This window comes from Sycon ciliatum, chromosome 1 (assembly GCF_964019385.1).
Source record: "Sycon ciliatum chromosome 1, ocSycCili1.1, whole genome shotgun sequence".
Lineage (NCBI taxonomy): Eukaryota > Metazoa > Porifera > Calcarea > Leucosolenida > Sycettidae > Sycon > Sycon ciliatum.
The window spans coordinates 58,121,701-58,135,055 of NC_088643.1; the positions used below are offsets into that span (position 1 = coordinate 58,121,701).

The 13,355-nt window shown below is 46.9% G+C and overlaps 1 protein-coding gene across 2 annotated transcripts; it reads right to left on the minus strand.

Annotated features, from left to right (window-relative positions):
- Nucleotides 1–1,383: 1,383 nt before the first annotated feature.
- Nucleotides 1,384–12,504, minus strand: LOC135804564 (hemicentin-1-like). Of its 2 annotated transcripts, none has more exons than XM_065318454.1 (13): nucleotides 12,299–12,503; nucleotides 10,514–10,591; nucleotides 9,978–10,074; nucleotides 9,321–9,556; nucleotides 8,466–8,982; nucleotides 7,891–8,145; nucleotides 6,953–7,240; nucleotides 6,187–6,462; nucleotides 5,840–5,908; nucleotides 5,344–5,568; nucleotides 4,871–5,047; nucleotides 3,428–3,766; nucleotides 1,384–2,138 (listed from the first exon to the last, which is right to left on the minus strand). In XM_065318454.1, the coding sequence occupies exons 1-13, from the start codon at nucleotides 12,386–12,388 to the stop codon at nucleotides 2,080–2,082; spliced, it is 2,706 nt and encodes a 901-aa protein (XP_065174526.1). In that variant the 5' UTR covers nucleotides 12,389–12,503; the 3' UTR covers nucleotides 1,384–2,079. The 2 variants fall into 2 exon arrangements, with proteins under 2 accessions (XP_065174526.1, XP_065174527.1); XM_065318455.1 differs by lacking the exon at nucleotides 1,384–2,138 and having other exon boundaries at nucleotides 3,617–3,766; nucleotides 4,871–4,913; nucleotides 4,946–5,047; nucleotides 12,299–12,504.
- Nucleotides 12,505–13,355: the final 851 nt, after the last annotated feature.

Genomic DNA, 13,355 nt, shown 5'->3' on the forward strand with positions numbered 1-13,355 from the left:
GTATGGAAACTGCACTGGTGCGACCAAGCGGTGTCCCCTATGCCTGGCTGGGAAATGGGGAGATACTGGAAGCAGACAAAACGGTCAACATCAACAGGAGGTCGGAGTTGGTATCAAAATGCAGACACGAGAACAAGTATTTACCTGTCCAAATTCACGCCATCAGTTACATGAGTTGTTTTTCAACATGGCACCTGCACCAGGCTTGGCGTCATGGTGCTTTCTCTCTCTCTCTTCACGCCTGCTATGTTCTTGCGCTACTGTCTCGATCGCCTTCGATGACTCGGTATCAATGCCCTGTTATCGCCTCTGTTCTCACAAACAACTCTACAGCTCTGTCCCATTGCCACGTCCACACTTCACACATACGCACTAACTACACTAGCATCAAAATTTGATATCTAGGCCTGCTCGATAGTAGATGCTACTGTCTGATGATCGCTGAAATGCGTGAAGCATTACAATGTAGTTACAGCTACACAGCCTTTCGTCTCTGTTGCGTGTGTATTTGGTATGTACATGTAGATCACCACCAATGGACATTGTTGTCACCGCAATCAGTAAGGTTTTAGGTAGCCTCTACTTTGTTCAGCAATAAAACCAGCCTCTGCTGCTACAGTTATTGGCGGGGGGTTCGGTCTTTTGTATTTCTTGTTGGTATTTGAAAGTTCTTGTCTTACTACATGCATGTGCCGCTTTGTTCTACCCCTTGGCTTTTGGGTTCGTATTGTACTACAGCTTGGGGTTAATAATCAGGGGACTGGTATAGGTGGACTTTGGTATTAGGAACTGGTGACTTTAAAAAAAAAGGAGGAAGTAATAATAGTTGACGTAGTGTGGAGTGATAAGATGAGGCGCTCCCAGTCCCAGACAACGCGGAACGCATAATTATTTCTCCGGATTACTCAGTTTGTCGTCTTGCAGTCATGTACATGTACGTGTACCGGTACTTTATATTCACAGTTCACTAGTGCTGCATATCACATGTACATGTACTATAGGATGGTGGTTGTATAAAAGCCTGGGACTCTTCACTTCCGGCGCTCGGTTGAGGGACATGACTTTGCGGTGCATCCGCTTCCAGACGCCCTGCAGCCTGTCTCATGTCGTCATGAGCTCAGTTTCCAGGTACATGTAGATGACACTGTGACATTATACATTCATGGAGTCATGGTAGTCATGGTAGTGGTGCAGACAGAACGGTCTGAACAAGTCCAGTACATGTACATGTACTGGACGATTACATGTACCATGATATGATTACCCAACGCACAATCAACGCACAATCATGCATGCAGATCAATATGCGCATACGTGGTGAAGCAGGCGACAGTGATTCCCACTTACAAAATGCACTTTATCGTGCACATTCCTCACGGTGTCTGAATGCCAAATACCACGATTACATGACATCTGTCTGTTCACGAGATAATGATGATGCTATGTCAGCGGCCATTCCACTTTCCAGGGTCTGTGCGTGGTATACACATTATAGCCTGTGCACGAACCACTGGGAAGCATAGATGCAAAGCAAAATTAGACTTATGAGCCACTTGGCAAACTTATAATTGTTATCATGACCAGAAGGAGAGCTTGCGGCGAGCTGGAATGGGAGTGCCAGGATCAGTGGGTGCATTGAATATGATGCAATTCGGCAATCAGCAAATATAACTGTGAAGCTGGACGGATCAACAAGTGCATACTAAGCAACCGGACTACATCTAGACACTGAACATCTTCATGCAAGTAAACTGAGGGACTTTCCCTAAACAAGTGAGGAATTATTGATTTCTATGGACCACACGGTGGATGGAACACCTAACTGAATATCTTCTGACTGTAAGCAGGCCATCAAAACTCTTATTCCTGCATGGCAGATTGTGGCATGCAGGACGGGAGGCACTGAGTGATAATTATGAATGGTGATAGCTGGTGATTGCAGAGATCATGTGTGAGCTTGTGCAAGCCAGCCGAGGAGGTCTATGGGCTAAGTTCAAGTGCTGCAATGTCGAGCTAAGACCACTCATGACATGCATGACTGTGCTGCCCGATCAGGCTGCGAGTGGCTGTCATTGCTGATCATGGCGCTGGGCATGTTCCCAGCACTCCCTGAATAACACTGAGCTTGGCCTGGCAGTCTGCAATCACCGCAAAAAAAACATGAACAAACCATAGGCAAGATTCACAGATGGCACTGTTCATCCTTTTATGGAATCATTCTATTACTTGTCTAACTGTGTGTGTGGAGCATGAATAAGCATGGGCCGATACTTCCAGGAATTCAGATGAGAGTTTATCATACCGTAAAGTCTTGTATAAAAGCCGCACTTGAATAGAAGCCGCCCTCGAATAGAAGCCGCAATTTTGGGCCCATCAAATCACACATAAGCCTGGTTTTAGTGTTGACATACATAGAAATACCTGTCTTGTATAGAAACCTGTCTCATAATAGAAGCCTGCAAAATTTCACCAAGAAAGTCATAGAAGCAGCGGCTTTTATACAAGACTTTACGGTAGTTTCTACTAAGTACCATAAGTAGTAGTTTGCGGCTGTGTTTTCCTTCAGTGCATTCTTTCGCATGGATCAGGCACATGTGCAATCAATCATCTTCTTTTTCGTGCGGTTTCCTTTCTTTTCACGATGCATCACAAGCACAATACACAGAAGTGCACATTACCCAATCAAGCAAATCACCATTCTACTTCGAAGTACTTCAAGAAGTGTGTTCTGTACCAGTTTAAGTGGCTCATTGGGGTCATCCAAAATACTTCGAAAGTAAATGTATATCGGTCATTATCATTCCCTTTCATGATGTAATTGAGCTATGTACCCACTTGGGTCTGTGGATACAAATAGACATGGAGTCTACCTACTGTAATGCCCATTTACACACACACACACACACACACACACACACACACACACACACACACACACACACACACACACACATACACACACACATGTATTGCTGACTCTATGGGGTGCTCAACCGACTTGTCATGCCAGGGATGCTGGGCTGCATGATTCAGTTAGCTGTCCGTATAATTATGAATCCTGGGCTTGACATAGACTTGGAAGAAAGGGACCTAGTTGCAACGCCAGTATTCTGACTAAAGTCGTCTGATCTTAGTCATTTGACTTTTTTATTTATTTTTATTCCTATTTCTCTAGGGCGGTCCCCACTGACCTATGGTCTCCTTACGGGGTACTTTCCTTAATAACTCATGGCATCTCCTAACTCAATTCACGGATTGCCACTCTTGGACGTGGGCTTTCCCTCTCCCAAGAACTCTATAAATTGAAAAAAAAACTAGACTTCCTTCTGCATATGTGTGGTCTTTGACCCTCCCCCCCCCCCCCCTCCCCTGTCCTTGAATGCTCTGATAATCACCGGCACTGGGGCCCTTGCACTGGATAACTCACCCTTGACTTTCTCCTGTTCTGCTGTTACAGTTGCTCTCAGCGTGTCACCTTGGCCAGTCAGTTGCTGGACAGTGAGGCGTGCCGTTGCCGCCTGCTCCTTGAGGCGATCATTCTCCGTTTGAATGGTTGTGAGCGCTGACAGCGCGTTCACCTGTTCACCGATGGTGGTTCGCAGTCCGGTAATGGTCAGCTGATGGGTTTCCACTTGATCTGTGAGGTCACTAATCTCCTTGTCCTTTGCGAGGACTGTGCTCCTCAGAGCAACGATTTGCTGCTGCATAGCGACGATCGTACGCTGGAGAGTCTGGGCCAGCGCCTGGGCTGCTCGAAGTGGACCGTCTGAAGCGGAATGGAACATCGTAAATATCAACGCATACATGTACAATGAACACACAAACATCCACCCACGGGTGTGTGCACGCCCACACACACACACACACACACACACACACACACACACACACACACACACACACACACACACACACACACACACACACAGACACGCACGCAAGCAAACACATGCGCACACGCACACACAAACACGCACACACATGCACAAGTTGTCCTCTTAACCCTTTACCGGCAGCCCCATACTTGAATGCGTCAACGTTGACGCATTCGACATGCATACAAAACCATGCCTGGCATGACGGAAAGCATCAGCCCACGGGGATATCCCGTGGCCCTCACACAGCCTAGGTATGATCCTCTCAGAAGCCGAAGAGATCCACGCACGTTAATAAGTGTATGTTGACAGGTACAGTTCTAATGCAATAGACATTGATGTGTTATGGAAGCAGAGACATCAGACATGCTACGGTCTCTCTATGGCATCTACAGCAACACCTTTCGTCCGTGAATTGAATTTTCAATCTGTATTTCGAAAAGAAAAGAAAAAGCTATATGAGAGAATGGCCTCTGAGGGACGCCTTCAATGGCTGACCGACCACCCTGAAATATCTCTTGACGCCTCTGCCGGGGTAATGTCGGTGCTGAGTAAGTTGACAATAACAGTTACACCAACAACGAGGTACAGTACGCGCTACATGCTACATGCTACATGCTACATGCTACATGCTACATGCTACATGCTACATGCTACACGCTACATGCTACACGCTACATGCTACATGCTACATGCTACATGCTACATGCTACATGCTACATGCTACATGCTACATGGACCAATTAACGCGGTGCCACAGTACTAAGATTTTCAACTGAGTTCAAAAGGTCGAACTTTGACCTTTAGACCTTCTGGTAAAATTCTGGACAAAGTTACTTTAGTTTCCACACTGCCATAGGAACTTACGTACACCAAAGAGAGTATTGAAAAGGCTTCATTTGTGAAAATGGAGGGCTTGAATGCAGAGCATTGCAGAAAGCTTCTTGTGCAGTTCTTTGAACAATATGTTGCAAGAAAGAGAACTGTTCACTTACCACAGTCTGGTGCGGATGTTGTGGGCGGTGGCGGTGGTAGTGTTGGCGCTGGCAGAGCAACACACCTACCAGCGCTGGCGGTCCATGATCCAGCCACACAGTGTATGACATTGCGAGCCTGGCCACCCACTGTGTAACCATGGCTGCAGATGATTGCGGCACGAGTTGTGCAATCCACTGCACGGAGATAGATAGATAGATAGATAGATAGATAGATAGATAGAGAGAGAGAGAGAGAGAGAGAGAGAGAAAAGAGAGAGAGAGAATATGGAGATAGTCAGCCATTGATAGTGCAATGCTAGATTTTGTATTATGCACGCACCCATCCACATGCACTCACGCACACACACACACGTAAAGTATTCTCAAGATAACTATAGACTTGCATATGCTGAATTCCATAGACTTTGCACGGAGAAAATCAGAGAACTGAAGACATTTAACGCCAAAAGAATTTATTTTGCTGGCCATACCTGTCGTGTAGCGCACTCTGGCATTGTCAATGGCTGGCAAGTACTCGCAACCTCCCACCACAGTACTCGGTGCTGGAGGTGGTGTGGTGGCTGGTGGAGCAGTGAGCGTCACAAGACACACTGGTGGGGTTGCTGATGACCAAGTACCCGAGACACAGTCTGATCGTGCACGTCCTGATAGAGTGTAGCCAGGCTGGCAAGAGAACTCTGCACGTGTACCACGGCCTGAAAACCGGCAACAGTAAGCACATTCAGAGGAGAACTTACAGGAGTGGAGTGTACTATTATGGTACAAGAGGTAGGGAAAGCAACTGGGCTTGATACACATCATGGCAGGGAATCAACATGGTTCATTAACTTAAAAGTCTTCCACAGATTATCATCATTTACCCCGGGAAGATTATGCCATCACTCACCCTGGGCAGATTATGTCATCATTTATGCCCTGGGCAAATTATGTCATCGCTCACCCTGGGCAGATTATGTCATCACTTACCCTGGGCAGCGTATGCCACGGCACCATTCTCCGTACTGTCGAAAACTTCACAGCCGCCCAACACAGTTTCTAAAGGAAACAACAGCAAAGAATATTCCATTATCACGGAGGATGAGCATTGCCAGGGACACGTTATGGGTAGCGTTCTCCCACACCATATCAGCACTTTTAAAATTTTAAAACCTGCAACGATTCTTTTAAAAGCATGCCAAGTTGTCAAACGACAAATTTAAAACGAGTACTCGGAACCTGTGCATTCTTCTCTGGCAACTTTGCATGGGGTGCCAGTGCAAATAATTTAACATTCACACACACACTTGCATGCACACCCGTGCTCACACACATACCACGTCGGGATGACGATTCCGAAAGCGTGCCAATGGACGTCTGGAAGGTTGAGGACACCGTGAACGCCCATCTTCCGCGCGCAGTCACGCACGTGTACTGGCCTGCTCGATCAGCCAAGGGTCGACGGCATGATTTCAACGTGCTGGGACCTTCAAACATGTAAACTGGGTTAGAGGTCAGTCGAGTGCTGTTGTGGTACCAGGCGGTGACTGGCGAATCAGGGCAGACCAGTGTTGTGCAGACATTACAGTCCTCCTCCGTGATGCTGGGGTTGTCTGTAAGCAGGTCAGAGAATGCCCCGTCACCACAAGCAGTCACTTGCATAGAAACACTCACACACGGTCATGCTCGTATGCAAGACCATGCACATTCATGACAATACACAATATTACACATGACTTGTGAATTGCGGTGTGTAAACACACATGCACACACATACATCAGCTACACGCTTCATTTTTAATCTTGACAATACTCTCCTTCCCGGACCCTCCTTCTAATGAACTCTCTGCTCATCTAACATTCGTTCACGTTACTTCTGTATCTTGGTGCGTTTGATGTCCGCATGATGTCTAGACCCTAGGTTGGCGGAGGGCTACAAACATAACCATCACTATGCTCCCATTACGCATCATTTCTTGTCGTTGCCTGAGAGCTGTTATCATAGTAATAATAAGAAAATTGAAAAATTCGAACTGTGTCACAGAAAACACTGACTCCTACGACCACGGAGCAGTGAGCTGATGTGCAGGATACAGTACTCACCTTGCACGGCCATGTGCAGTGAAGCCGATACTCTGGTTCCGGACGCAGTGGCCGGGTAGCATGTATACACACCGCTGTCGCTGCGCACCACCGTCTTGAACGTCAGCACCTCCCCGCGCGTGCCGCCGATGTTCAGCCGCTCGTCGGCCGAGATGCTCCTGCCGTCTTTGGCCCAGGTGACGGGCACTTCAGCGCCATCCAGGCTCACTGAGCACCTCACGGTCACCTCAGAGCAGCGTACTGCCGTGAAGCGATTGGCGGCTGGCACGTCCGTGATGACAGAGGGGCCTGCAATCAAGGAAATGCAATGATAGAGATATGCATCCTGGTTCAAAACACTTTTTGGACAGAGCCTGTAACTGCTGTGTGTATACTATATAGCCATGGCAAGGTGCCGAGCGGGAAAACAGGACACAACCAACAGAATACTCGCATGCATGTGCACGACCACAAGAATGGGCGACACACACACACACACACACACACACACACGCACACACACACACACATATACACACACACACACACACACACACACACACACACACACACACAGTATACTCCACTTATAACGAAATTACATAATAGCGAATTTTGTGATAATTATAGAGTCAATGTCCCTGTTCGAACCTGTACAAAATGGACCCTTTATAGCGAACAGTTTTCGTTTATAACGAACCATATCTCGGAGGGCCGCATGTAAACTACTGGTATGTCTAATCATGCTGTCATGGGCCACATGCCAGTCAGGATTTGTGTTGCATGCATGGCGTGGGTGCATTTCGGTTATAAAGAACTTCCGCTATATAGATCAAATTCTCCTGCACAATGGTGTTCGTTTTATCAGGAGCCGGCTGTGCAAACGGTTACTTCAGAATACTAGACTGTGATAGTGGACATTCCTGCCGACACTGACATGCATAGCCTTGAGCACTTACTTGTAAGCAAAGACGGATCATAGGCAGTGGTGGACACGGTCACAAATGGCCGGTTCCGTGAATCTACTCCGGACACCTCCAGGCGGAAAGTCTCCGCGGGAAGTCGATATCTACCGAGGGTGATCGTTCCGTCAGCATTCCTCACCTGGGCGTTGAGAGTCCGTTCGTTTAAAGCACGGCCATCGGGTGAGAGGAAGCGCAAGCGAGTGATTCGTACTCCCGGCTGACTTTGAAAGTGAAGTAGAGACACCTCGGCTGTGTAGCGGCACACAGAAACAATCATTGCAGATTGTGTGAAGCAAGAAAGAAGGCTTAAAAGCACTACTAGTACTACCAAACCAAATCAATAAAACGTCCCTTAGAGTATTCTTGGCATTGCTCAGCCTTCCAAGTAGAGCTGGAATGTGGGAACTAAATCCACTTTGAAACAAGTGTGTGTTTGATGATTAAAACAGAACTCAGCTAACGAACTTGCAAATGTCACCACCTACTTGCAGGCATAGATAGCAGGTGTGGGAGGACCGTGACATGCCCGTGGCGATGTTTTATAGTACGAAAAAAGGGAAATTATTTACCTGTTGGTACTGGGGACACTGTGTCAGTACGACGTGCGGAGAATCCAAAGATACGTGCAAACGCCTGGTCGCATCCAGCCGAGTTGACGCTGACTGCACAAGCAGAGGAATGACCCACACGAATAGTTCCAATGGCACTCTCTGGATCTCGGATTGTCAACAGAACACCGTTGGGCAGATTGGAGGTGGATACTTTGTTGGTGTCAGCAAAATTATTGAAGAGCAATGCCACGGAGGGTCTTCCTCTTTCACAGCTTACTTGTGCTGTGAGAATGTCGGTGTTGGCTGGAACGGTGAACGTTCTGGCCCATTGAGTCGGCGAGCTTTGGGCCAGGACCAGGGAGTTGGAAGGACAGGTCAGGGAACCCTCTCCGGAGAGAATGAACCTGAGCAGCGTAGGGATGTTGACTTCGCGCAGATTGGATACCTGGCCACCGGACGTAGCCGACAAGGTGTAATACGCCCTGTAGCCTGCACCTCGACTATCCCCGCATGTTTGACTCAACAGGAAGAACACCTGCATTGGAGGAGATCACAGGGAAGCAACAAATATTTGCTTAGAATTTCCCATCACTGTATCATCTGGGCACGCCGGTTCTACCATTCACACATGCCTGGACAATGCTGTGCCTGACTCGGCAACAACAACAACAGACTATTAAAACTGTCACCCGCCATTGAAAGTGATGATATAGAATGCTTGCATAAACATATCAGGAACATACTGCATGGATAGAAAATGAAATTTAAAAAGAGACAATCTACTTTTAAATCGGTTCAACCATTTTCTGTTACCGGGGAATTTTCCGGGAGGCGCATTTGAACATGGAGTTATGGCAGGAAATGATGCCTCACCTTCAGCCTCTTCCTGCGAATCTCAGACAGCACAGCACCTAGTTTGTCCAAGTCCTTTGCACTGGCATCTGTGAAGACCATGATGACAGAGTCGGGACTGGACTCCTGGACGGCGAGTGACAGACCGCTCAGAGACAGCTCAGGACAATCTCCACCTCCGCTCACCCGGCCTCTCCAGCTGCACACGGTCTGTCGCAGTGCATCAGCCGACGGAAGTCGCTGTGCAGGGCCGTAGGCTGTAAACAATACGTAAAAACAAAAAAAAACATAATTGCCGCAGAATTAAAGTAGTGCATATCAAATTTTCAATATACAAATATTACACAGCAATGAATCAAACAAGTCTCTTTCTGCTGTTACTCCGAGTTTCGTGTGAAAAACACTTCATCAGACAGCATAGCAGAAATTTTCAATATAAATATTTTAGGCGTCTTGTCTTCTGACCCTACTAAAACTCACAAATCTACCTGTGCCTCTAATGCGGCAATGTGCAGAGTAACTGTATCATCCCGAGAGGCCAGCTATAAACAACAACAGGCGGCGCGCCACTTTCATAAATCGACCTGGTTCATTCTCCTTCTCAATCAAGATTGAACCATCAGGCATTGAAAAATAAGGCTATGGACAACATAATATAACTGCGTGATGTCGACTTACGTGTCAGTCTGCCGCCACGATCGTTGAACGGAACGAAGACAAACTCATTGAACCGACGAGCCACTGAAGTAGATAGATCAGTCATAACGTCACAGACCTGGAATAACAGCCACAGAAAAAGACTGGTTTGTGCTCCATCCGTAAAACACAGCACACAACAACAGATTAGCATAGCCGGTGGCTGGCAATGGTGAATTCTAAAGAATCTATTTTGCACTGCACTTGACTCAGCGAACAATGGCTGCTCACGACATACAAGCAAACCTCTGTGTCTGGTTGGTAGGCTACAAGTTATGACTGGTCATGAAGCATAGCCGCTACTAGATGACTGGCTACTGGGATGGTGACAGGTCACAGTGCTCTGAGTGGTTACGGAGCCCACAAATTTTAAGCAGTCCGCCACTTCACATCACCTCCCCCGTGGGAAACAATCAGCACACTAGAAATCTGCCACGGAATTCAACGTGTTTGGTTATTTAAAACATTCAGAAAGCAACCATGCGGTTGTGATAACGGTAACCGTGATTCATGCTTACCTCAGCAATATCGTCACCCATGCTCGCTGTAGTGTCAATAACAGTAGTGAATGTGCTTCGAGAACCGGACGTAAATGTCTGAAAATCCAAATTGCAGGTCATCAAAGCAAACAATTAGGTTCTGAACAACTTTGCATGCCAGAAATATTTTTGGTAGGAAAGAAACTAGCATGTGTGATGAAGTTCTGAACATTATGATCTTGAATTTTTGTTGTGTCCCCATTCTACAACGCGAGGTATTATATACTCCGACTGCCCTCTGTGCATGTGCAGTCACTGCATTTTTGCTCCCTACTTTTTTTCATTTGTATCAACAACGATATTGAGCTTCGCCCACATAATTATATGTGGATATGGCCTGTTCCTATAGACAGCATAATTATGGATGTGTGTACATGTGTGTACGTGTGTGTGTGTGTGTGTACATGTGTGTGTGTGTACATGTGTGTATGTGGTGTGTGTGTATGTGTGTGTGTGTGTGTGTGTGTGTGTGTTTATGTGTGTATGTGTTTGGGACCAAGTTTTCAGGAGTCCATCATCCCAATGAAATCCGAAAAGTTCAAACTTTGACCCACGGTTCACGCTCAAAGCAAGACATCTTCTGATGGTCGTCTCCTCTCTGGGCGTACTGTGATCAACTAGGCCTCCGCTTGGCAAAGAATGCAGCAGAAAGAGGGGCCACCCTGCACCAAGCATTCGCCTTCTTCTAAAAAAAGTTCGAGAAGGGATGTTTTCGCTGTCATCTAACGGTTATCCAGGGGGAAATCTGATAGATTCTGATCGGGGAGCCGTGTCACCAAAGAACATCGCTTCAGGGCATGGTCAAAGATGAACTTACTACCGCACAAACACATGATGGAGCTCCATTCTTTCATTCTCCCTGCTTGAAGTGTGTATCAGTACTCCAATGTAAATCTATGCTTTCAAGTGCATTCAAAATAGGCTGCAGCATTGCTCACCCTGCTGCTAGGCCATGTAGGCTGTGACATACTACTTACAGCCCTAAGTACCAGCATGATTCTATATCTATCTTCATTTTCTCCTTGGATTGATTGATGGGGGGCCCCCCACCTCTTGGCTGCCCAGCAATAGAACTCTCAAGACTCAAGCATGACATCTGCAAGTACTAGTACCTAGTACCTCCATGCCACTCTCACTCACACACACACATGAGAAACCCATGTGGTATGTACTGGAAGCACTGTATGTACGGTGTCGTTCAGTGAGCATGAGGGGTGGTTGTGAAATGAACGTTTTGCCAGTAGATCCTCATGTGCCTCAGGCGTGCTGGCACAACGGAAATAGGGGATGCCAAACGGTTGTCAAACTGCTAGTCTCATGACAATGCTGTTACAAGGTATGCATGGCCAGCACATGGCATGTGTAACACAAACATGTAGCAAGTAGATGTACATGTAGGTGTCACTCAGGCTGTCCTATGCAGTGACATGCAGTGATATAATGATAGGTAAAATCACACAACATGTTAACAGGAACACGCACATACACCCACCCACACACCCACGCGCACACACCACCACCGCCACCACCACCACCACATACGCGTGGGTTCTGCGACTGAACACTCGTTTACACTGCTTACGCTGTCGCCTATAAATTTCCACTTGGTTCACAGTACACATCCAATGACTATTCCGAATTACAAATTCCACCAACTAACTTCCGAAACAATAATTGTCAACTTTATCATACTGTTCATAACGTGTGAAAAGAGACAACTTACTACCGGTTACCGGGTACACGCAGTCACTCTGCGGCACTTACCCCACAAACTGTGGCTTGATAGTAGAGGCAGTATACCATGATGAACGCACGGGCCCACAAGGATGAGCCAAGCAATCTTGGGAACACCATCGTTCAAACGGTTTCTTTCTGGACGACCGTTACCAATCCGAGTAGCAGTTGACAGTCAGATTCAGAGAAAGATGCTTCTTTATTCTTTCGTCTTCGTCTCCTGACACTGTGGCGTCTCTGACGATTTCATCCGCGCATTTTATACCGATACGCTAGCCGGGCGCCGGACTGCGGTGACAACCAAACGATTCATGTTGGGCCATTGAGTAGTCAATCCTTCAAGTTAGTACTCCATGAGTGACTGTATGATTGTATCCCATCACTATCTGCCAGCACTAGCAACAAGCCTGATAGCAATCACTCTTTACATGCCATCAATAAGGCCAGCTTGTGGTTGAACCAGGGACTCGTGCGACTCGCATGGCACCGTGACTGTAGTATACTACGGCATTGAACAGAAATGCTGCCATGATTGCATAGCAAGGATAGAGCGCTGGCGCTAGCTAGCGCCGACAAAGAATAATCGCAAGTCGCTGGAGCAGACGCTGCCATCTAAAGTTTGCACCAATAATAATACATTGTAGACCATTTTACTAGAAGCCGAGGCTTGATCACGAGTTCAAAGTCCAATCTTGAAGATATTGAAATCTTGACAGAAATCTTGTCATTAGACGGTGGTTGGTTGTGGCGACTTCTTACGCCAGCAGAACCGTTGGGCGATTTCGATCAAATAAGTCACTGGGTGTGCTATGTTTGAGCTCCGGTGCTATCACACAACCTTCGAAAACACCCACATACGTACCCGGATTCCGAACAGCCAAGTACTACAAGTGTAGTAGTTTGACCATCGACAGACGAAACTCGAAAGGTGTGTGATCATTCATACAATCATGTGCAAATCAGCACTTACAAATTTACAGTAGGTATCCGAGTGGCACTAGCCTAGCCAAGTAACACTGAGCATATTTGGCTGGCGTATTTGTGAAGGCAACGCATGCACTTCATTACGCAAATACAGCAATATTTT